Source organism: Spermophilus citellus (genome assembly GCF_964194105.1).
Source record: "Spermophilus citellus genome assembly, chromosome: 18".
Taxonomy (NCBI): domain Eukaryota; kingdom Metazoa; phylum Chordata; class Mammalia; order Rodentia; family Sciuridae; genus Spermophilus; species Spermophilus citellus.
Window position 1 is genome coordinate 10,725,404 of NC_138200.1, and position 22,147 is coordinate 10,747,550.

Here is a 22,147-nt window from a genome sequence, read left to right on the forward strand (position 1 = left end):
ACGCGAGCTTGGTTCCTACCTAATACTCTTGTGGTAATGACTACCCCTTCCTAGTGGGGCCCAGCGCTCTTCACTCTAGACCAGGGACTCACTTAGAAGTACCTTCGGCACAAAGGGGTCTTTGGAAATTTCTCGGGACTTTCTACCTGGGATGAGACCACCACTAGTATTTATTATGCTGGGGAAAGGGGCAGGTCAGGGAGACGTGCAGGCGGTCCCTCTACAAAATGCAAAGTGCTTGAGCATTCTTCTCTAGGGGGCGGACCACCAAGAACGCATGGCCAATCAGAACTTCCACTGCTCTGCCCACTATGATTGGATCAATGACGAGCATACGGCCAGGTCTGACCAATCAGAGTAGCCCACCCTTTCAGCCCCAGCCAATGAGCGTCAGTCTGGACTTTATTGGAAACAGGGGAAGGCTCTCGTTTGCACTGGGGTCTCTAAATTGGTAGGGGTGAAACTAAAGCAGGGCTGCCAAATACTGTGCTACCTGCTTTTGTAAATAAAGTTTTATTGGGACACAGCCACACCCATTTTTTATGTAGGGAATATGGTTTTCTCAGTGGAATGGCAGAGCCCATGCCACAGACTGGCTCTTAAAATCTAAGATATTTGCCCCCTGGGCCCACACAGGTACTGTCTGCCACTGCGTGGCTCAGAGCAGTGGGGCAGCCACTCTGCCACCATGGATGAGAGGCGAAAGGAGGCGGGGTGGTGACAGGAGGGCAGCTGGGCTGCAGCTAGGACAAGATGGTGCTCAGCGCCGTGGTGCAAAGGGCAGGAATCCAGGGCAACTGGCAGAGGAGGTGGGTCATGGGGCATTTCAGAAGGCTGGGCTTGGAAAATGGCCTCAGGTCCCATCTGAGGGCCAGGTGGGAGGGAGGAGCTGTGAGGTGGTCAGGGGCAGTCACATGCACTCACCTTGTGACCTCAGGTCCCCCGATTCTCTCAGGTTCGTCTGTGACCCTGGGGAGGAGGTGGACAGGGTGTCTAACCTGGACATAGGGAGCCCTCCTCCCCAACCCACTGCCTCCCGGGCCCTGCCTTGGCCCAGTCCCTCCCTGCTGGCTAGAACTGACCCCCTACATCTCCAGAAGGGGGTTCGTCCTGAGAGGGTTAGTGCAAGTGGTAGAAAAGACACCGAAGAATTTGGAAGACAGAGAAAGAGGGAGTGGGTAGACACCTATATGTAGAAGGGGCAACAGAGAGACGCACACACTCACACACAGTCGGCTTTGTTGAAATGGCAGACACCTCCTTAGTGAGCCTGTCCCTCCCTTCCCCACACCCTGGACCACTGCCCTGCTCTATTTTTCTTCTTAGTACTTGTACTGTCAAGACCCGATACTCCTCCCCCCCACCCTCTCTCTCTACATATATGTGACTTATTTAGATATTTTCTGGTCCCCTACTAGAATGTGGGCTCTTCTAGTGCACGACATTTTCACATTTTGTTCACTCCTGGGTCCAGAATGGCACCAGGAACACAGTAAGTAGGTGCCCCACAAGTAACAGCAGTAATGAATAAAAGTAGTGAACAAATTATTTCTAAATAATGCATTCATAAAGCACTTTCCAAGAAAACCTCCTCAGTCTTCACAACCACCCTCAAAGGAATGACCTGTCATTGTGACTGCCACTGTACAGAAGAGGAAAACCAGAGAGGTTGAGTGACTTCCTCAAGGTCACTCGGTAGAGTTGATATCTGGACCCCAAGAGTCTGGCTCCAGGGGCCATGCTTCTGGCCACCGCTCTTTATTAAAGGAGTAAATGAACACGCAGACCCACATCCAGGCCCTGTTCCCCACTCACATGCACGGCCCCTCCCTGTGGCCCGCACACACACCAGATGCAGACAAGGAGAGGGTGGGCGGGACTTACTGATCTTGGATCCCTGGGGCAGAGAGGCGCCCGAAACGCAGCGGTTAGAATTCTGCCGTTTAGAGGGATCGAGGGTGACCCTGCAGTGTGAGGAGGAGGTGACAGGGGTAGGGGACAGGGGAAGGGAGCAGGAGGAGGAAGAAAAGGAAAAGGAGGAGGAGAGGTCAGGGCGCAGGAGGCAGAACAGAGTAGTAGACAGGCCAGCCCGTTCCACCCCCACCTGGTGCCCGGTGGTGCTCACCGACGGGTCAGCTTGGAGGTCAGCTTGGTGAAGAGGTTGGTGGTGGGGCGCGGCCGCCCGGTGGGCAGGGGTGCAGCCTCGTGTGCCAGCGTGGGCGAGGCTGGGGGCCCGTTCTGCACGCCCCCGCTGCCCCCGCCCCCTGCCCGCCGGTCCCGGACCTGACCACCGTGGAAGGTGCTGCGGATGGTGGAGCCGCGTGCTAGGCGGCTCCGCTCCCCAGATGGGGGAGCCAGGCTGTGACTGGAGGGAGAGGCGGGGGGTACCCGTGGGGTGCCCGAGCTGTGGAGAGAATGACAGGTCAGGGTGGGACTCCGAGGCAAACCTGGGCCCTAATCCCCCTGATTCTTCACTGTCCTGCCCTGAGCCCATAAACCCTGGAGCTAGGGGGCTGCTATGTACGGTTGTGCAGGCTGCAGACTACAGACCCACAGCATTATTTTATGGACTTTTAGAAGGAAGTTACCTCTTTTTCAATCTGTTCCTTCTTTAAACTCTACCTCCTCCAATCTGTCCAGTGCTCCAACTTTCCTCTCTCCAGACTCGGCAACCAAATAGATTTTACATATACTTGTGGATGATTCCCTTGCTGTGTGCTATCCACACTTTAGGAACCAAATGAACTTGGCAAAGGCTGCTCGGATAAGGAGCAGATGTGAATATCAAAAACCCGGATTCATTATGACAGCAACCTCCTCCTCCTCCTCCTCCTCCTCCTCCTCCTCTTCTTCTTCTTTTTTTTTTTTTTAAGATGGGGGTCTTGCTATGCTGCTTAGGCTGTCCTTGAACTCCTGGGCTCAAGTGATCCTGCCATCTCTGCATCTGGAGTGACTGGGACTACACATGAGCCACTGCACCCAGCTCAATCATGACAACTTGCTGATGGGTGAAAATACAAAGGGGACCCCCCCTTACTTTTTCAAGATATTATGAAGGAAGTAGGGGTCCCTCTGTCCCAGTTTTTCTCCAGTCCTTTCCAACTCTCCCAATCCTGACAGCTGAAATAGAATTCCAATTTCTATCTTCCAGGGACCAGCCTAGATCTCAGAGTGGAAAGCCTGACTGTGGCAGAGGCCATTACCTCTCTCCCAGAATCCATTATCCCTGTTTTACTTCCTATGAACCCTGCTCATGGCCTCCCCGAGACTACAATTCCCAGCAACCCTTGCAACATGGGTGGTAGTCATGTGACTAGGCTCTGGCCAATAGAAAACAAGCAGAAATGCCTTGTACCATTTCTGGGTCTTGCCTTTTTCTTTTCTTTTTCTTGGTACCAGGCATTGAGCCCAGGGGTACTTAACCACTGAGCCACATCCTCAGACATTTTTTTAAAATATATTTTATTTAGAGAGGGTCTCGCTGAGTTGCTTGGGGCCTCACTAAGTTGCTGAGGTTGGCTTTGAACCCACAATCCTCCTGCCTCTGCCTCCCCAGCAGCTGGGATTACATGTGTGCTCCACTGTGTCGGGTGGGGGGCCATGCCTTTCAAGAGTGCTGCATACCCTCTAGTTTTTTCTCACTTCTTGCAGATTGGGAAACAGTGGCAGTTGGTAGAGCTGCTTCAGACCAGATTGGAGTCTCAGCATGAAGAACCACAGAATCAGCTTGGGCTCCCTGAGAAACCCTGCTGTCTCCCCACCACCCCACCCCCCGGCTGAGGTGCCAGAGATGGAACCCAGGGCCTCATATATGTCAGGCAAATGCTCTACCACTGAGCTACATCCCCAGCCTTCAAAATTCCATCTTTCTTAAGCCACCATCCCTTGGAAAGGTCTCTTTGTTCCAGTAGCTTGGGCTATAATCTAACTGACCAGGAAGACTGTGTTACTACAGCTGCCAATGCAGATTCTGGAGTCAGTCTGCAACCCTTGTTCCTTGACTCATCAGCTACAGTGGGCCTTGGGCAAGTTATTTAACCTTTCTGTGCTTCATTTCCAGTTATAAAATGGAAATACTAGGATCTACTTGCAATATCATTAGAAGCATTAAGTCAGCTAAGGTACTTTGCACATGACTGCTGCCTGATGAATGATCAGCATTCTTACTTTTATTTAGTAAACCATCAAAATAGCTCAGCCAGGGCCTAGTGTATCAGCCCTGTGCCAGGTACAGGAACACCTGTTCACCATCGGAAATCTTAAGGGGGGCTGGATGTAGCTGGTGTTGGCCCCATTTTACAGAGTAGAAAAGAGGCTCAGAGATTTGCCCAACAGTAATTGTAGTAGCAAAGTGCGGAGGCAAGCCTCAAACAGAACTGAGTAGTCCCAGAATCACGACTGTCGCCCACGGCATTACCCCGCCCCCAGCCACCGTAACACCCGCCTGCATTTATCAGGCACGTCCCAGAGCTGGGCCTCCGTGTTGGCTAGTCACATGGCCAGTGGCCCTGCAGGTGGGAGTGTGGCTATGCTGGAGGTGCCGCACTCCTGGATGGGCACCAATTCACTCCCTGTCCATGCGCCAGCCCCCTGGAATTGGTCCCCTCACTTGCCAGCTAGAAAGACCTCACAGCCTTGGGCCACCCAGGCGGGCCACCCAGCCAGATGATGTGGAAGCTGTGAAGATCTGGGGCTTCTCTCAAGTTCTAAAAATGGATCATTCAAAAAATCCGGTTGGGTTCCCGCCGCTTGTAGGCGAGAGCGAGGCAGCCTGCTGTTCTAAGGCTGGTGACTGGTTAACTAGGTGAGGACACGGACAGGGTACCTGGGCACGTCCTACCAAGGGCAGGGTGGACCCGCCCACTGTCCAGGTGGGATCATCTCAGATCCAGGGGCCTGCTCCCTGCCGGCCCCTCCTGTCCCGGGCCCCCATACCTGTTTTCTTTGCCATTTGGCAACAGGGACGGGCGCTCGGCCCCTGGGCGCTCTGTGCAAACGTAGGTGTTCCTGCGGGTCATCATGCTGGGAGGGAGGTTGTTCTGTGGGGGACACACGGGATGAGGAGCGGTGAAGGGCTGCCTGCCACGAGCCTCTTGCCCTCTCCCAGAAGGACTGAGTCAGGACCTGGGTGGGAACCCAGGGGGGCAGGCAGGCGAGGGCTCAGAGACCCCCAAACGCAGAGAGGTCCACAGGCTGTTCCCACTGGTGCCATTCACCAGCTCTCCGGGAGGTGGGCCTGGGAGGCCACTCGAGGTTTTGGGGGAGGGGGCCGAGGGTGAGCCATACAGGCCATACAGGTACAGGGACATGCCACACTCGGTCCCCAGTGAGCCCATGTTCTGGCCGGGTCGCCTGCTCAGAACATCCCCCTGCTGGCTGCCCTACTCAGCCTCTGATCTCCTGGTCAGTTCACAATATGCCCACCCCAGGCCAGGCAGCCTCTGGGCCTCCTGGGTGCCCACTGCAGACAAATATGTCCCCAACCCCAAGAGACGGTGAGCTCCATGAAGACACGGAGTGTAAGGATCCCACTGTCCCCTTGGACGTCAAGGTCTGAGATCAGGTATCTGCCTCAGCAGGGCCCGCCCGGTGCCCTTCACCAGCTCTCTCTGGTGACAACAGGCTCTTCCCAAATACTACACAGTGCTCTGGGAACTGCCTGGGTCAGAGAAACGCACCGCAGGTGGCATCTGCAGGATGGACCCAGGTGGCCCGCCCTCGCCCACTCACAGGGGTGCTCGTGCTGTCCTTCCGCCGCTCGGGGATCTCCGCCTTGTTGGGGTTGTGGGCGCTGCTGACCATGGGGCTGGATGGGGGCAGCCCCCGACTCCCGCTCCCCGCCGTGCTGCAGCTCGCCTTCCGGCCAGGCAGCCGCTCCTCCTTGAGCTCCGCCTCCCCGGTGCTGGTTGGGCTGCGCTTGGGGTGCAGGGGTGCTGGGGAGGGGCCACCTGGGGGAGGGAAGGAGCAGGTCCCGCTGATAATATTGTCAAAGCCACCAGTGCGTCCGCGCGGACCCAGGAACCACAACACGACCTCAGGTCCAGACAGGCTTTGCCGGGTCCCCCGCCCCCGTAAGTATCAGGCAAAGGCCTGACCACTGAGCCCCCCGGCCACGCCCCTCGCCTTTTTCTTTTTTCTTACTTTTTTTTTAATGTCAAAAGATTGGGAGCAGCCTAAATGCCCCGCATCCAGGGGGTGGCCAAATAAGTCAAGGTATTCCCACAAGGAGCCACACGTGTATGGGTGTATGGAATCCCTTAAAAGAAATGTCCACAACAGGCAAATCCAGAGACTAAGCAGACTAGTAGCTGCAGGGCGGGGTGGGGGTGGGGGTGGGTGGTGGGATTCTTGGTGTGATGAAAGTGTCCCCACAGCGAGCACGGTGATGGACTCTGGAAGTATAGTAATGCTGGGGGCTGAACATTTTAAATGGGTGAATTGTACAGGATGTAAATTATCTCAATAAAACTACTTAAAAATCAGTGGAGAATTTAAATTTGATGAAGATGTAGGCAACAGACCTCCTGGAAGTTTTCGTGCCTAATCTTTTCCCCCTCATTAAACCTGGGCTGCATTACCACTGAGCTACATACCCAGCTCTTTGTTTATTTGTGATAGGGGCTCAACAAGTTGCTGAGGCTGTCTTTGAACTTGTGATTCTCCTGCCTCAGTCTTCCAAGTAGCTGGGATTACAGCATGTGCCACCATGCCTGGTTTCCATGCCTAATTTTTGACAGTGGTGGGGGTCTATTTATTTTCTGCAGCAGATGAGATATTTGTTGGCTGCAGAATGTAGGGCACAATCTGGTATCTTCCCAACCTCATTCCACTTGGAATGGCCTCCTCCCATTTTAGTGTGGAGGAGAAGTGAGAAGGCAGTCTCTAAGCAGTCACTTTGTACAATGAGTCCTGTGCCCCAGTTGCAATGAATTAATTCCCCAAAGACTCTTGCTTCAACCCAGATGAGTAGCTGAAGAGACTCAAGGACCTTTTGGGCTGGTCTCTAAAAGTGAAATGTTAATTAACCTCCTAGCTGGGCATAGTGGCACATGCCTGTAATCCCAGCTACTCAGGAGGCTGACACAGAAGGATTGCAAGTTCAAGGCCAGCCTCAGCAAGTTAAAGGCCCCAAGCAACTTAGGGAGACGCTGTCTCAAAATAAAAGCTAAAATGGGCAGGGGATGTGGCTCAATACTAGAGCACCTCTGGGTTCAATTCTCAGTTAAAGGGAAAAAAAAAAAGGCCGTGGATGTAGCTCGGAGGCCGGGCGCTTGCCTAGCACCTGGGTTCAATCCTCCGTACAGCAAAAGAAAAAGCAGAAATCTGTGGGCTCACGGATCAGGAAAAAAGGTAAGGTGGGATAAGGGACAAACGAAAACCCAGAAAATGGGAGAGGAAGCAAGGCGCGGCTGTCTGCTCAGCTCTGGGCTCTTCCAGATGGACCCCTCCTGCCTCTTAGACGCAGCCCCTGGTGGCCCATTCCAGGGCCCTGAGCTGGGGGCGGAGCCTGCCTGAAGGGGCGGGGCGAACTCACAGAAGTCGCTGTGCCGGCGCTGGCGGTGGTAGGTGGAGGAGGAGCTCCGCTGCCCTTTGCCGTGGCTGGTGCCTTTGCCGGCGCTTGTCCCGTTGGTGGTGTCGCTGGGCGCCCGTACCCGTGCCAGGGCCAGCCCTGGGGCGCCGCGGTCCCCACCCTCCTGCAAAAAGTTGGCAGACTTTTCTTGGCCGCCCGTCCCCTGTGCCCCCCAAATCCCTCCACCCGGGGCAGGGCACACTCCCGAAGGCCCCTGGCGTCCTCTGACCTCAGTCTTCCTGCCCAGCAGGAGGTAGGTGGCAGTCACTTCGTTGTACTTCTGGCTGGTCAAGGCCTCTCTGATCTCTTCCCGGGTATAGCCCATACCCACCATCACCTCTGCGGAGGGCATGAGAGCAGGGTCAGCCTCCAGGACCCCTCCACCTGCTCTGCACGGCTGCCCTTTGGTCTGTCTGGAGCCATCTCCCTTCTACCATGGCAGGCTCCCGACCCCTGACTGCTCCATACCTGGGGCGCAGGCACATAGACACATGTCACGCCAGCCAAAGTGTTCTGTCCCCAAGGCCATCTGCCATTGCCTTCTCTTCTGAGAGGGCATCAGGCTTCCAGCATATGCTCTTGGCAGCCCCCCCTCCCATAGTGAGCCACGAAGAGGAAGCTCCCAGGAAGAGGACTCCCAACAACTCGTCTTGGAGCACCTGGGTCCAGCTGTGCCTGAAAGCTGTCTACCCTGGCCTTCGTAGTCATGTGAATGAGTGAACTGTCAGTATTCGGTTGAACATGAAATTGCTGATATTGGCAAACTTTGCCCAATAAATGGCAGCCTCTTAGGGTTTCTGTTACTCGCAACCAAGCAAGTCCCGAGGAATGCAGCAGGCTGTCATGGTCACCTCAGCCTCCTCAGCTGTAGAAAGAGGGCTACGGGGTGGTTTCTAACGGGTTCTTCCAGGGGGAAAAAAGTCAAGGTCAAAGCCAGCAGGACCTACTACACACAGCTGGTACAGATCCACTGTTTAAAATGCAGAGTGACTCCATGCAGCAGCCCTGGGATTCCTCCCCTAGAGGCACGGAGGGGGACGCTTGCTGGTGCGCTGGGCCACGAGGCACCCCTCTGCAGGCACTAGCCAGAGGGATGAGGTGGCCCTCACCTATTCGCTTGGTGTCCCCGAAGTCCTCCTCAGGCTCCGTGTATGGCTTCAGCTCCTCGCCCTCGTAGCCAATGTTGATCCACTTGTCTTTCATGATTTGCTGCAGGGACGAGAGGTGTCAGAGGGAGCCAGGAATCCGCAGCTCGCCCCTCAGCTGGCCCAGGTGGGGCTGCGTACCTGCTCAAGGCCGACACCCAGCACCCAGGGATCCTGAGGGCCGCCCCCCCCCCCCCCCCCGCCTCCCTATGCCACCCGCCTGCTCTGCAGCAGCTGGGTCCCCGCACCCTGTAATCATCCAGTAGCTCATTAGCTAATTACTGGCGTGGCAGGGAGTGGGCGAGGCTGCATGGGGATGGGCTGTGCCTGGGCTCCCCGTCCACCTCAGGCGGGACACTCAGGCAGAGTGTGGGGAGCTGGCCGGAGGCACAAGGCCGGGCTCACCTCAAGAGTGCAGCGTTTGGCGGGGTTCAGCACCAAGAATCTCCGCAGGATGCTCTCACAGTCGGTGGACATGTAGAAAGGGACCCGGTACTTCCCTCTGAGGACGCGCTCCCGCAGCTCCTGTGGGGACGGGGTTACTGGGGGGGGTGGCCGTGTCCCCAGCCCAATTCTCGCCCACACACCCACCTCCCTCCCAACCCTCGGACAGAAGTGACGGCAGCCTCGAGTCCCAGCCCTCTCCCTGACTCAGTTTCTCATCTGTAAAATGGGAACACTGCAGAGACGCAGCAATTTAAAAAAATGATATTTTAAGGCTATAGAACTCTTCATTCAGGGAGAAACTTTGTTCTTGTTTGAACAGGGGTCACGGTGAAAGCCTCAGCAGTAGCTGCCCCAGGGCAATGCTACTTAAATACCAGGCACAGAGTGGGGCCCAGCATGCCCTCCCCACCTGCCCCCACAGGGCTGGGAGTCTGAGGACCTTCCGGAAGCACACGCGGCCCTGCTTTTTGTCTGTCTGCCTAAGGACTTTCCGAGGGTCCCCAGCAAGGCTCCAAGGTCAGGAAGCCCAGGCACCCCCTCCCAGGGAGACAGAGCAGGTGGACAAACCGGAGGCCATGGGGTCAAGCCCGGGGACTGGGCAGGGGAGCCACCTTCCAGGCTGTCCTAACGGGGCTGAAAGAGGGGGCGCCTGGGAAGCACCGCAGGGCTGCAGGCCACGTGGGCTCCAAGGGTTGGGATCACTTAATATAAAGCCACCTCGGAGACCGCTGGCTACCAGCACCACGCACTCAAGGCACAAGACACCATCGCCAGGACATCACTGGCCTCCAATGTGCGATCCTCCTGCCTGAATCGTGGGGGCAGCACCCATTTTCCAGATGAGGACACCGAGGCCGGAGTGGTGGGCCCTTGTCGGAGGCTGAACAGCAGAAAGCAGCAGGGCCTGATTCCGAGCCAGGAGGCGGGGCTCCGAGCCCGTGCTGCGTAGCCCTAAACCGCACGCCTGTCATGTGATCAGAGCAGCAGCTGCCAGGTCTGACGCCTCGGCCCGATGCCAAGTCCTGGTGAGGGCTCCCAGGCCCAGGCTGGCTGCGAGCAGTCACTCTTCCGTCCCCATGTTACAGGTGGGAAACAGGTTCAGAGACTCGTCCCAAGTCACTCAAAAAGGAAATGACAGAGCTGGCTGGCTGGTGGGGAGACCCGGACAGCGAGAGATGACAAGGGCCTGGGGCAGATGAGAGGCTAGCCTGGCCCTTCCAAAAGGCCTCTTAGCTTTCTGCTCGCTACTCAGAAAAATCACCCCGCGGCAGGACTGGGTCCAGGTGCTTCCAGGTGAGTCTTTTCTTGGTACCAGGGATTTGATATCAGGGCGCTTGGCCACTGAGCCACGTCCCAGCCCTTTTTGTTTTATTTAGAGACAGCGTCTCGCTGAGTTGCTCAGGGCCTCACTAATCTTCTGAGACTGGCTTTAAACTTTTGTCCTCCTGCCTCAGCCTCCGGAGTTGCTGGGAGTACAGGTGTGCGCCACCCTGCCCGGCTCCCCAGCCCTTTTTATATTTGATTTTGACACAGGGCCTCGGTAAGTTGCTGAGGCCAGCTTCAAATGTGTGATCCGCCTGCCTCAGCCTCCTGAGTCACTGGGACGCAGGCATGGGCTGCCATATGAGCTCCAGGTGCATATCTTAATGGTCCTCACTCAACAGAGTGGGAGAGTGAGCTTACAGGGCTCAGCGGCCTGCGCAAGGCCACCATGAGGAGGGCCCTCCCTGCTCATCACGCAGGCGCCTCTGACTGTCTGTCCTCAACAAGGACTTGCCTGACTGCCCAATTTCAAACGCCCCACGGGCCACCCTGAGCGACACAGAGTCCCCAGCTGCAGAATGCCTCCCCAAAAGGTGTGGCCTTGGTCCAGCCAGAGGCAGCACCAGGCAATCCAACTACAAACAAGTGGCCAAGCCGTCTGCCATGCCATGCCATGTCAGGGGGACAGAGAGGCTGGCAGCTGCTCAGATGGGGGGACACAGGGACTGGGCACATTTGGAGAGCCTGAGCGAGTCCCCGGCAAGGAGGAAAAATAGCTGTGAGGAGGCTCCTGGGTCGGTGGGGGGAATCTGAGTGTGGACCACAGGGTGGAGGCCAGGACTGAGCCGCGGATGTATTTCCTGTAGGTGACCATTGTCTGGAGAATGCGCCTGGTCTCAGAAGATAACCCACTGTAGCCTTTGGGAACAAAGGGACACAGTGTCTGCAAGGAACTGTCCCACAGTCCATCAACAAGGACCAGAGCTACCTCGTCATGTGCCTGTACAGACAGATACGGCCCGGGTGGCCAGGGGCCAGCTCCGCGGCTCTCCCAGGGGACCACGTGTTCTGTGTTCTATTCTTGCAACATTTCTGGAGACTGGCAACATCTCAAAACAGAAAGTTCAAAGGAAAAACAAAAAACACGCAGAGGAAGACAGGGCCCACACGGGCTGCCCGCTTCCAGTGTCTGTCCCCAGCACTGGCCAACACCTGCCACCACATCTCCTCAACTCTTCATTCTGCTTCCTGCCTGGCTCCGTGGCTGGGACATCAGTTCCAGAAAATTTCTTGTTCTGAGCATTCATCTCGAGGACTTCCAGTAACTTGCTAAGTTTCGCAGCCATAGCCACAATCACTGTGAGCACGTTTTCCATCGTTCAGAAGCCCTGACCCCCGGCTGTCACCTCCCCTGGCCCACCTGGCCCCTGCGCCAGGTGGACATTTCATAGAAATGAAGCCACATGCTCTGGCCTCGCGAAGCTGGCTCTGTCTCTCGGCACAGCGCTTCCAAGATCCCCCCATGGAATGGCAAACACGCGGGCAGGGGCTGCTGCCACTTGTCACGTATTTGCAAAGCCTCAAAGTGACCCTCGTGTCAGAGATGGATGGCAAGTATCTCCTGAGCGAATGAGTGGGCTGAGCCAGGGATTCAAACCTGTCATGAGCCCCAACACAGCACCGGCCTCGTGGACTGGCCGCCTGACGGTGGGGACGGGGTCCTCTGCTCCATCTGGTCATATGACCTCAGGCAGCCCCACCCTCTGGTCCCTGCAGAGGAGCAGTGCAGGGGACAGGGTGGGGCCTGATGGTGGGGTGAGATCCCCGCACCCAGCTGGGCCCAGCACCTTGAGGTTGTGCCCGTCAAAGGGCAGGGAGCCGCTGACGAGCGTGTACAGGATGACGCCAAGGCTCCAGATGTCCACCTCCGGCCCGTCGTACTTCTTGCCCTGGAACAGCTCCGGGGCGGCGTACGGGGGGCTCCCACAGAACGTGTCCAGCTTCGAGCCCAGTGTGAACTCGTTGCTGAAGCCAAAGTCGGCGATCTTGATGTTGGCCTCGGCGTCCAGCAAGAGGTTCTCGGCCTGGAGCAGAGGAGGAAGGACAGGGCTGGCTCAGCCTGGGGCAGGGGCGCGGCGGGGAGGCCAACAGAGTGTGGTCCTGAGAGCTGCTCGCACACTGCTCCCTACTCTGTGTGACCTTGGGGAGTGACTTCACCTCTCTGGGCCTGTTTCCTCCTCGGTGGAGTCGGGGGATCAGTCCCCACCTCACAATGCAGTCTGAAGACAAAATGAGCAAGTCCACATAAAAGGCCCAGAACAAGACTGACACCGATGAGAGCTGAGCGGGTGCCACCACCCCATGTGGTCTGCAGAGCCGGGGTCTCTGGGAAACCCCCGGCCCCTCCCCGAGACTCAGCTTATCCAGCAGAAGAGATATGAGAATAAGAGACGGCACAAAATCTATAAAATATGACTAATTTTATCTATCAGATGTGAGCCTACTATGTGCCAGGCCCAGTACATAGTAGGTGGGGTAAGGGTGCAAAGAGCCCAGCTCCACTCTCACCTGCTGTGTGACTCTGGGTGGGTGACCCAATCCCATGCCTCAGTTTCCCTGTGTGTAAATGGAGGGTGACGGTGGAGTGGGGTCAACATGAGATGCTTATATTGACCTGCAGCGCAACTGCTTTCCGCTGGTAGAAGGTTTTATCCTTTTCTTTCTTTCTTGTTTTCTTTTGGAGTGGGGATAAAACCCAGGGATGCTCTACCACTGAGCCCCATTGTAAGGTTTTATTTTGAGACAGGGTCTGGCTAAGTTGCTGAGGCTGGCCTTGAACTTGCAATCCTCCTGCCTCAGCCCTGTGAGCCACCGAGATGACAGGCATGGGCCACTGTGCCCCGCAGGCTTTGTCTATTTCTTGAGGAAGGTGGCCTTGTGACTGCCGTTTCCCAGATAAGGACACTGAGGCTCGGGGAGGCCACCTCGTGCCCACAGCAAGCCAGCTGGAGCCCCATGGGGCTGGTGGCCACCAGGCCTGAGCAAGAGGAGGAGCACCAGATGCTGCTTCTGCCGCCTTTCCACATCACCCACACCTGGCTGTCCCGTGTGAGGTCCTCAGCAGCTCAGCCACCAGCATGTGCCTCCTAGCTTCTGTACCACCCTCCCACACCTCCTGCCCCAGCAGGGCTTAGGGCACAAAGGCACCTCACACAGTTCGTCCCAAACCAGAACCCAGCAGCAGCTCAGTCTGGCTCTGGGGTGGCACTTCCCACTGGCGTTTGAAACCCTACAATCCACCTCACCCTCACATTTGGTCCCCTGGTGCACTCACACGACCATCCAGCAGGGGGCGTGCGGCCTCCAGGTTAGCACCCAGCAGCCCCAGAGCCCTCAGGGCAGAGCCCAGCCCAGGCCTCCTTGCACAGAGAGCGCCAGAACCTTCTACAGCAATGGGACAGTGGCATTTTATGTGTTTGGCTCTAACAATAATTTTAAAAACAAAGTTTGCCCTTTGTATATCCTTTTTTCATCTCATTTTTTCCTGCAATTAATTTTTATCAGATTTTATAAGAGCACCTGTCCACAAGAGTTTTTTTAAAATGGGGGTCTCTGTGTTTCTCCGGCAGGCCTCAAACTCCTGGGCTCAAGGGATCCTCTTGCCTGGGTCTCCAGGACAAAGATTTAAAAAAAAAAAAAAAACCGGTCCTTCAACCCTGAGCTGACAGAGAGGCTCCCCAGGCCCTGGCCTGTGGCCTGGCACACACTCAGGCGCCCACTGCAGCCCGGCACCTGCCAGTCTCAGCTGAGAAGCCCAGTCCCTATAGTCCCTCTGAGTGGGGTGTGGATCACCCGGGGACAGAGGCACATAAGGGTCTGCAGGCTCAGCTCAGCAGGTAGCTGGGGTCCGGCTGGGTGCGTCCCTGTCCTGCCCACCGCTGGCCCCATGGCTGCTGTCTCCAAGGCCCTTCTCAAGTTCCAAGATCCCTGATTCTAAGACCCCGCAGGGTGTGACTCTGGGGACCTAAAACCTCTTCTCAAGGATTCCTAAATGGTCTCGAGTCTGAGGCCCAAGTCCTGAGGCTCTAAGAGGGACAGACTACTGTGTCCTGCTGTCCCCATACAGTAGGATACTCTATTTCTCCCTGGATGACTCCCACCCCCTCCACCAGCCTTGCTTGACCTCAAAAGCTTGTGCAGAGAGCCCAGCTCCACTAGGGAGGCGCCAGGGGACATGCTGGGGGGGGAGAGTGGCCAGGCTAGGGTCCCTGCGGTCACAGTGGGCTGGGGGCTTACCTTCAGGTCCCTGTGTACAATGTTTTTCTGGTGACAGTAGTGCACAGCCGATACAATCTGCAGGGAGAAGGTTTGTTACTTTTGGCCCTAAGTGGTCAGCCCCCTCAGTGGCCTGTGAAGCCCATCACCACCAAGCCCCTGGTTCTAGCCTCCCCTGGGTGCAGGCCAAGCCCATGGGTGCAGGCCAAGCCCCTGGAGCCTTATGCCTACTTCTGTCACAGTGGGAGATGTTGTGGGACCTATTAAGACATTTGCACTAGGACGCGTGACATTTTCACACACAGACATCTAGACACTGTCACACACAGGGACTCAGATTGAAGACGTCAAGGAGGAGCCCTCTCCCGACTTACTTCTGGGAGCTCCCGTGAAAGGGTTATGAACCTGGAGATGGACACCGTCCCCACTCACCAGGGCTTAGGCCCCTCACACCCAGGACAGCCGCCAGGGCAGCTGGACAGTCCCTAGCTGATGCCTGCACGCTCACTGGCACACCCAGCCACGCACGTCCTGCACACCCACACCAGAGCTCAGCACACCTGCAGCCCTCTCCGCAAACCAACCCCACCTGGCCCCCCAACCCACGGCCTACTCCACTGCGCATGCACACGCCCACAGCTGGGCACGCCCAGCCGGCCCACGGCCCACACCTGTGCACCTGGGCCTGCGCCCGGGGCCAGCACTCGCTCCTGCCCACCCAGCCCAGCACCTATGACCGGTATCCACACACCCTCACACCTGGCATCGGTATATCTGGGGACCCGGCTCTGCACCCTCACTTGAGCTGCATCCCCAAGTCACTGGGCAACCCTGACCACAGCTGGCCCCAGGTCCTAGCCTGACCTCTGACCTGTCGGAACTTGGCTCGAGCTTCCTTCTCCTTCATGCGGCCGTGCGACACGAGGTAGTCAAACACTTCTCCTGCGGGGCAGAGGCCAAGGGGGTCAGGGCAGGCGGGAGCGCGCGGGGCGGGGCAGGGGGGGCGGGGCGGGCCTCACCGGCACTTGCGTATTCCATCACCAGGTACAGTGTCTTCTCCGTCTCGATGACCTCGAAGAGCTTCACTGCCGTGTGGGGGAGAGGAGAGCACAGGGTTAGGTGGGAAGGGGACGCCCCTCCACCCTCCACCGGGACTCGAACCACCCGGATGTGCCAACCACACAGCCCCCTACTCCAGAACCCTCAATGGCTCCCTACTGGCGGAAGGTTTTCCAAACTGGTCAGCCCCACTCCGTCCCCCTCCCCCCCCTCTCTCTCACACACACACACACACACACACACACACACACACACACACACCAGCTGGGCGAGGCCAGGGCTTAGTCCGCTTTCTTTACTGCTCCCTGGCACTGGCATACAGCAGCCACCCAGTATTTATGGAGTAAAAGATGGATCAACAGATGCTGCAAGGCCAGACCCTGCGGCTCTCAATAAGGCCCCTCTGTCCCCTCCCTGCCTAATAATGTAATGACAACGATGCTCCCGAGGAAAACAGATCAGATCCCAAAGCTCAGCCCTGAATGAAGCTTTCTGGATGCATGAACTTATCCACTCCTCACAATGACCTTGAAATAGGTCTTTTTATCCCCCTCACTCTAGAGGAGGCAACAGGCTCAGAGAGGTTGAAGTCACACAGCACTGACACCACTGTGAGGAACAGGTCTAACTGCTGTAACCCTGGTCCCTCTCCCCCCAGTTCTCTCCTTTCCCACGCGCTCCAGTTGGTGGCCTGCCTCGGAGCCCACCCCTTCCCCTCCTCACCGATGTTGGGGTGGTTGAGGCCCTTCATGATGCGGACTTCTCGGAACAGCTGTCGAGGCCAGAAAGGAAGACAGAGAAGAGTGAGGGGGGAGGGTTTGGGGGCTGGGCAGGTCACCCGGCTGTCCCTGGAAACTAGCTCCGGCCCTGCTCCCCTTCCCTGGGCCTCACCTTCTGCAGACTGCTGGGGTTGAGCTGGGTCTTGTCAATAATCTTGATGGCAACCTAGAGGGAGAGGAAGGGGACAGATCAGGATTCCACGGGCCCTTGACACGGGGAGGTCCCCAACTCTGGTCACCCTGGATGTCTCTTCTCAGAGAAGCCCTCTATCCAGGCCATTTCTAGAGGATGAGGACCCTGGCCAGAGGCACACACATAACAGTCCCCCGCCTCCAGTGCCACACTTACTTCTGCAGGTAAGTATCCCCCATTCCATGGCGGGACCCCAAAGAGGCTGCTCCAGGGTCTATGTGTGCAAGGGTGACCAAAATCTCAGGGCTTTTACCCACCCCATCCTTTTTTTTTTTTTTTTTTGAGGTACCTGGAGTGGTCTACCACTGAGCCACATCCCAGCCCTTTTAATTTTTTGAGACAGCATCTCGCTAAGATGCTGAGACTGGCCTCAAACTTGAACTTGCAGTCCTTCCGCCTCAGCCTCCTTGCTGGGGTCACAGATGTGCGCCACCACACCTGGCCCATCACACCTTTGTTCAAAGATGAAATGGTAAGTAACAACTAGCTTACTTTACTCCCACACACTGGACACCAGGCCCTGGTCTGTGTGATGCACAAATGGGACCTCTTCACCCTCACAGCGACCCCACAGGAGGAGTGCCAGGACCACCCCCATTCACAAATGGGAATCCGAGCTGAGTGCAGAGGCGAATGCCTGTAATCCTAGCAGCTCAGGAGGCTGAGGCAGAAGGACAACAAGTTTGAGGCCAGCCTCAGCAACTTAGCAACAGCCTGACTCAATTTTTAAAAAAAAATAGGGGCTGGGGTTGTAGCTCAGGGGTATAGTGCTCCTGGGTTCAGTCCCAGGTACCAACAAAAACAAAAACCCACAAATGGGAAACCGAAGGCATGTCACTTGGTCAAGGTTATGCAGCTTAATACAGTCTTTTAAACTCTTTGAAAAAAAACAACCTCTTAAAACCTTTAAAGATTTTTTTTTTAAAAAAAGGTCTTTGAGGCAGTCCTCAATGGGGAAAAGAATTCGAATATTATTGAACTTTACTTATTTTACAATTTAGTTTCTATTTTAAATCACACATTGGGATAGAACCCTATGCACTTTTCCAATGAGTGGCTTAAAAAAAAATCCTAATCTAAGCCAGGCAGTGGGGCACAAGCCTGTAAATCCCAGCAATTTGGGAGGCTGAAGCAGGAGGATCCCAAGTTCAAGGCCAGCCTCAGCCACTTAGCAACAGTCTGTTTCAAAATTTAAAACAACGGGGGCTGGGACGTAGGTAGCTCAGAGGTCAACGCTTGCCTAGCACAGTGAGGCACTGGGTTCGATCCTCAGCACCACATAAAAACAAATAAATGAAATAAAGATTAAATTCTAAATTTAAAAAAAATAATAATAAACAACAAGGGCTGGCAGGTCACTGAGTGGTAGAGAAACCCCGAGTTCAATCCCCAGTACCCCCCCAGTCTTCCTCTAGCCCCAGGTCCGTAGTTCTCCCACAGGGTTCCGGGCCACCCCCAGATAAACTAGATTACAGAGCTCTTTCCCTGGGAGGCTCATTCCCTTATAATCCAGTCCTCTCAGAAACCTCTGGAACCACGTGCAGGATCCACATATGGTGAACTACATGTTCTGTGTGGGGGAGAGGGTCCCTTAGCTTTCCTCATATTCTCACGAATAGATTTTTAAAAATTTTGTCAAACACTTTTCATGCCAGTATTGAGAAGATCATATGGTTTCTCTCCTTTAATCTGTGAATGTGACAAAGTGCGTGAATAAATTGTCAAATGGAAAAGAACTCTGCATTCCTGGGATAAACCCAGCTTTGTTATTGAACCGCTTTGTTCCACTCTTCTGCCGATGGTTCTATTTGCTAATATTTTGTTTCAGGTTTTTGGTTTGAGGCCAGCTTGGCCAACACACTGAGACCCTGTCTCAAAAAAATAAACAAGATTTTTGTACCTACATTCACCAGTAAGCTTGGCCCATAATTCTGTTCTGGTCTGGTTTGGCTCTTGTGGCTACGCTGGCACATACAAATCTGTTGGGGGGGTTGGGGACGTGGCTCAGTGGTAGAGCACGTGCCTAGCAAGCGTGAAGTGCTAGGTTCCATCCCCAGCACTGTGCGCGCGCAGGCTCACCATGCACACACCCCACACACCCGTTGGGCAGCAGAGCCTCTTTGTTCAGTCTCTGGAAGAACTGGCATGACATCTGAATGTTAGGTAGAATTTGCCTATAAAACCATCGGGGCCTGGAGTCTTTTGTGCCTATGCCATAGGCTGCCTAGGGGCAGGGAGAGTCCATGCCCAGCAGGACTTCAGCTACCAATCCCATAGTTGCAAAGAGCCCAGAGGAAACCATGAAACCACCCACGGTCTTTTTTCCCTTTAAGCATGAGCCTCAGCTCTCCTGTGTAGCGGGAGGTTTGCACAGCTCTTTCTGCAATAATGTTTGCAGGTAGGACTCCTCACGGGGGGCATGGGGGACGGGACTCTGGTGGGGCAGGACTTTGGTGGGGCAGGACTCTGGGGGGGCAGGACTCTGGAGAGTGAGGCCAAACTTTAATAAAGTCAGTGTGTTCTCAAGATCTCCAGAAGACTTGGAAGAGCCCAAGCCACCACTAAGGCCATGAGGTGGCCCAGGAGCATGCAGAGGCCACATGCATCCTCAGGACGAGAAGGGCTCTGCCCGCCGTCCCATTTCCTGAGTTTCAGGGAGGCCTGAGTTGGTTTTCTCTGGGCACTGGGGTTGTTTGGGTAAAATCTGAGAGTCAGGGACCCACCTGAGGTCATAAGGCAAAGCGAGGCCAACCCTGAGCTCTCTGGAAGCTCTGGTGCGGCCCACCTGTGTCCACTCACCTCCCGCCCGGTGAGGATGTGCCGGGCCAGCTTGACCTTGGCGAAGTTGCCCTTCCCGATGGTGCGCAGCAGGCGGTAGTTGCCCACGTGGGGCTGCTCCTCGGGGCAGGAGGCGATGGAGTTCCGGCAGCGGGCACCCAGGGAGCGGCTGGACCAGGACGGTCCTTTGTCTGAAGATCGGCCACTGCCCAAGGTGCCATGCTGAGCGGGGGAGACGAGCGTGAGCGGCCGACCCCGCCTCCAGCGGCACCTGTGGCTGGGCGGTTCATGAGGGCCCTGGCCCTGGCCCCTTGTGGCCCTTTTCCAACTCAGGCTGCAGAGAACCACCTCCCCTTGGGACCCTCCATTTTATACAAAAGGCCTCCAGGAACAAGAGGGAAGGCCCGGCTCTGCAGCATCGTGGCCTCAGGAGCCAGCCTCCGCCGTCTCACTGGGACTCCAGTTTATTCTAAATGCTGTGACCCTCAACCCAGTCAATGACATTCCACCCCGACCCCCACAGATCCTAACGTTCGGCTTCATCCATAACTGCCCGGCTGTAGCCCCCAATTCTGCCCCACACCCAGACATCAGCCCAATGGCCAGACCCTGGTGCTAGTCCCCCCTCACCCAGTGTTGCCTGCCGTGGTTCCAGCTACCTGTGATCAACCATGATCCGAAAATGTTAAATGGAAAATTCCAGTAATGAACAATTTGTAAGTTTTAAACACCTTTTATTATACTACATTATAATTGTCCTATTTCATTAGAAGCTATTTATTTATTTTTTTATTTGGTGATGGGGATTGAACCCGGGGGGCTTAACCACAGAGCCACATCCCCAGCCCTTTCTTATATTTATTTTGAGACAGGGGCTTGCTGAGTTGCTCAGGGCCTCACTAGGTTGCTGAGGCTGGCTTTGAACTTGCCATCCTCCTGCCTCAGCCTCCCAAGCAGCTGGGATTACAGGTGGGCACGACCAAGCCCGGCAGTGGTTATCATTAACCTCTTACTGTACCTGATTTAAAATTGAACTTGAACACGGGTACGTATGTGCCGGGTTTGGCTTATCCCCCATTCCAGGTGTCTCCTGGAAGTCCTGGAACGTGTCCCTGAGCACGCAGAGGGGACTGCTGAGTCCCATCATCCTCGCCCCAGTTCTACTCCAGACTCAGGAGCCAAGCCTTCCTTTCGCCCCGACAGCCTGGCCCAGCCACCGAGACCCGCCCGCCACAGGAAACACTGTTTCATCCTCGGGCTGCCCTCACCACCCTGCCCCGCCGTCTCCCACGCCCCCACTCCTCTGTCCCCAACATTCTGTTCCTGCCATCCTGTCCCTCCCGGGCTCCCTCCCCCACAGGTCACCTGCCTGCTCCGAGTTGCCCTGTCCTGGATTGTGAGCCCCAGGGACCGTGGCTCCCTTTCAGGGCTGGGCCCAGCGTGTCAGAGGCTCAGCCAAAATGGCTCTGCTCAGTCCTTGCCGTCCCCGTGCCCTCTCAGGGCCAGAAGTAGGAATCAGAGGACAGAGGACGCCGAGGAGGACAGGCCAGGTAGCCGATGGGCTGGGGGCCCTGTCTGCTCCTCACAGGGACTCGCTGCCAGGCCACCTCGCAGTGACGACCAACATTTCATTAACGTGGCATGACGCCCGCACAGCAGTGTCCCCCATTCTACAGGAGGAAACTGAGGCCGAGGCCCGGATCTGAGCCCAGCCAGCTCCTGCCCACACTCTCACTCCGCCTGCCCCTACAGCGAGGCACAGGGCGGCCCGGCCTCGAGCAGCGAGCAGCTCCTGGTGCCTGACACACAAGCCTGGTGGGGGCACCTGCACCTCCCCGCGCCAGAGGAGCTGAGCCCTGGAGAGGGAAGGGGCTGGGCAAGGTCACACAGCTCATTCACAGGGGGCAACAAGACAAGGTCCCCAAGCCTGGGCAGGAGCCACCTCCGGACTGCCACTCCAGGCACATGCCTGGCAGGTGGGCCCTCCCCCGGCCTCCAGCAGGGTCCAATAAGACATGCATTCTCCAGGCAGGGACCCCAGAGTCCCCGCGGCTCAGGGGGGAGAGCACCTGCCCAAGGTCACAGGGCAGGTGAGGGAGCAGCTGGGATCCGAACCCAGAGCGCTGACCCCAGCGCTGCTCCAGCCCAGGCCTCCTCCCAGGGGAGGGGAAGCCCTGGTGACAGGGCACTGAGATGAGGGCTAGGAGGCCGCAGGGGGCCTGTCGGGGCACAAGTGAAGGTGGGATGGCACCCACGGAGGCAGCACTGCTGAGGGACCCCTGGGAGAAGCAGCTGGGACAGCGGTGACAAAGCCCCCAGGAATTGGGAATAGGAGCTGAAACTGCCCCGTCCCTCCCACTGATGCCAGGCCTGTTGCTCGGGAACCTGGGAGGCTGACCCCTGGTGGGGCCTTAGACCTTGGGGGGAGAGCATAACCCATGGCTGTTACCCCAGGTAGAAGAGGGGGCTGCTGCCTCAGATCCCAGAGGGAGACAGGTGGTTTCCAGACAGGGGACAGGCAGGCCTCACTGTCTGGAGTGGTAGGACAGGAGCGAACCAGCCATCCTAAGTCCCCACCAGGCACAGATCGAAACCACCAACACAAGAGGACGTCCTGCTATCAACCCCATTGTACAGA

General features: G+C 56.4%; 1 protein-coding gene across 3 annotated transcripts in view; it reads right to left on the minus strand.

The window, feature by feature from the left end:
• Positions 1-22,147, minus strand: part of MARK4 (microtubule affinity regulating kinase 4) — a 29,224-nt gene that overhangs the window by 4,705 nt on the left and 2,372 nt on the right. For 2 of the 3 annotated variants that reach the window (XM_081274920.1, XM_081274918.1), the window contains 15 exons: positions 19,531-19,731; positions 16,651-16,704; positions 16,483-16,531; positions 15,720-15,785; positions 15,572-15,642; positions 14,722-14,778; positions 12,273-12,509; positions 9,121-9,240; positions 8,680-8,779; positions 7,800-7,909; positions 7,535-7,694; positions 5,731-5,948; positions 4,936-5,039; positions 2,126-2,404; positions 925-969 (listed from right to left, as the gene is read on the minus strand). In XM_081274920.1, the coding sequence (XP_081131046.1) occupies positions 925-969; positions 2,126-2,404; positions 4,936-5,039; positions 5,731-5,948; positions 7,535-7,694; positions 7,800-7,909; positions 8,680-8,779; positions 9,121-9,240; positions 12,273-12,509; positions 14,722-14,778; positions 15,572-15,642; positions 15,720-15,785; positions 16,483-16,510 (1,595 nt within the window). In that variant the 5' untranslated portion in view covers positions 16,511-16,531; positions 16,651-16,704; positions 19,531-19,731. Of the gene's footprint in view, positions 1-924; positions 970-1,884; positions 1,965-2,125; positions 2,405-4,935; positions 5,040-5,730; positions 5,949-7,534; positions 7,695-7,799; positions 7,910-8,679; positions 8,780-9,120; positions 9,241-12,272; positions 12,510-14,721; positions 14,779-15,571; positions 15,643-15,719; positions 15,786-16,482; positions 16,532-16,650; positions 16,705-19,530; positions 19,732-22,147 lie in introns of all 3 variants that reach the window. The other variant, XM_081274919.1, reaches the window with a different exon arrangement.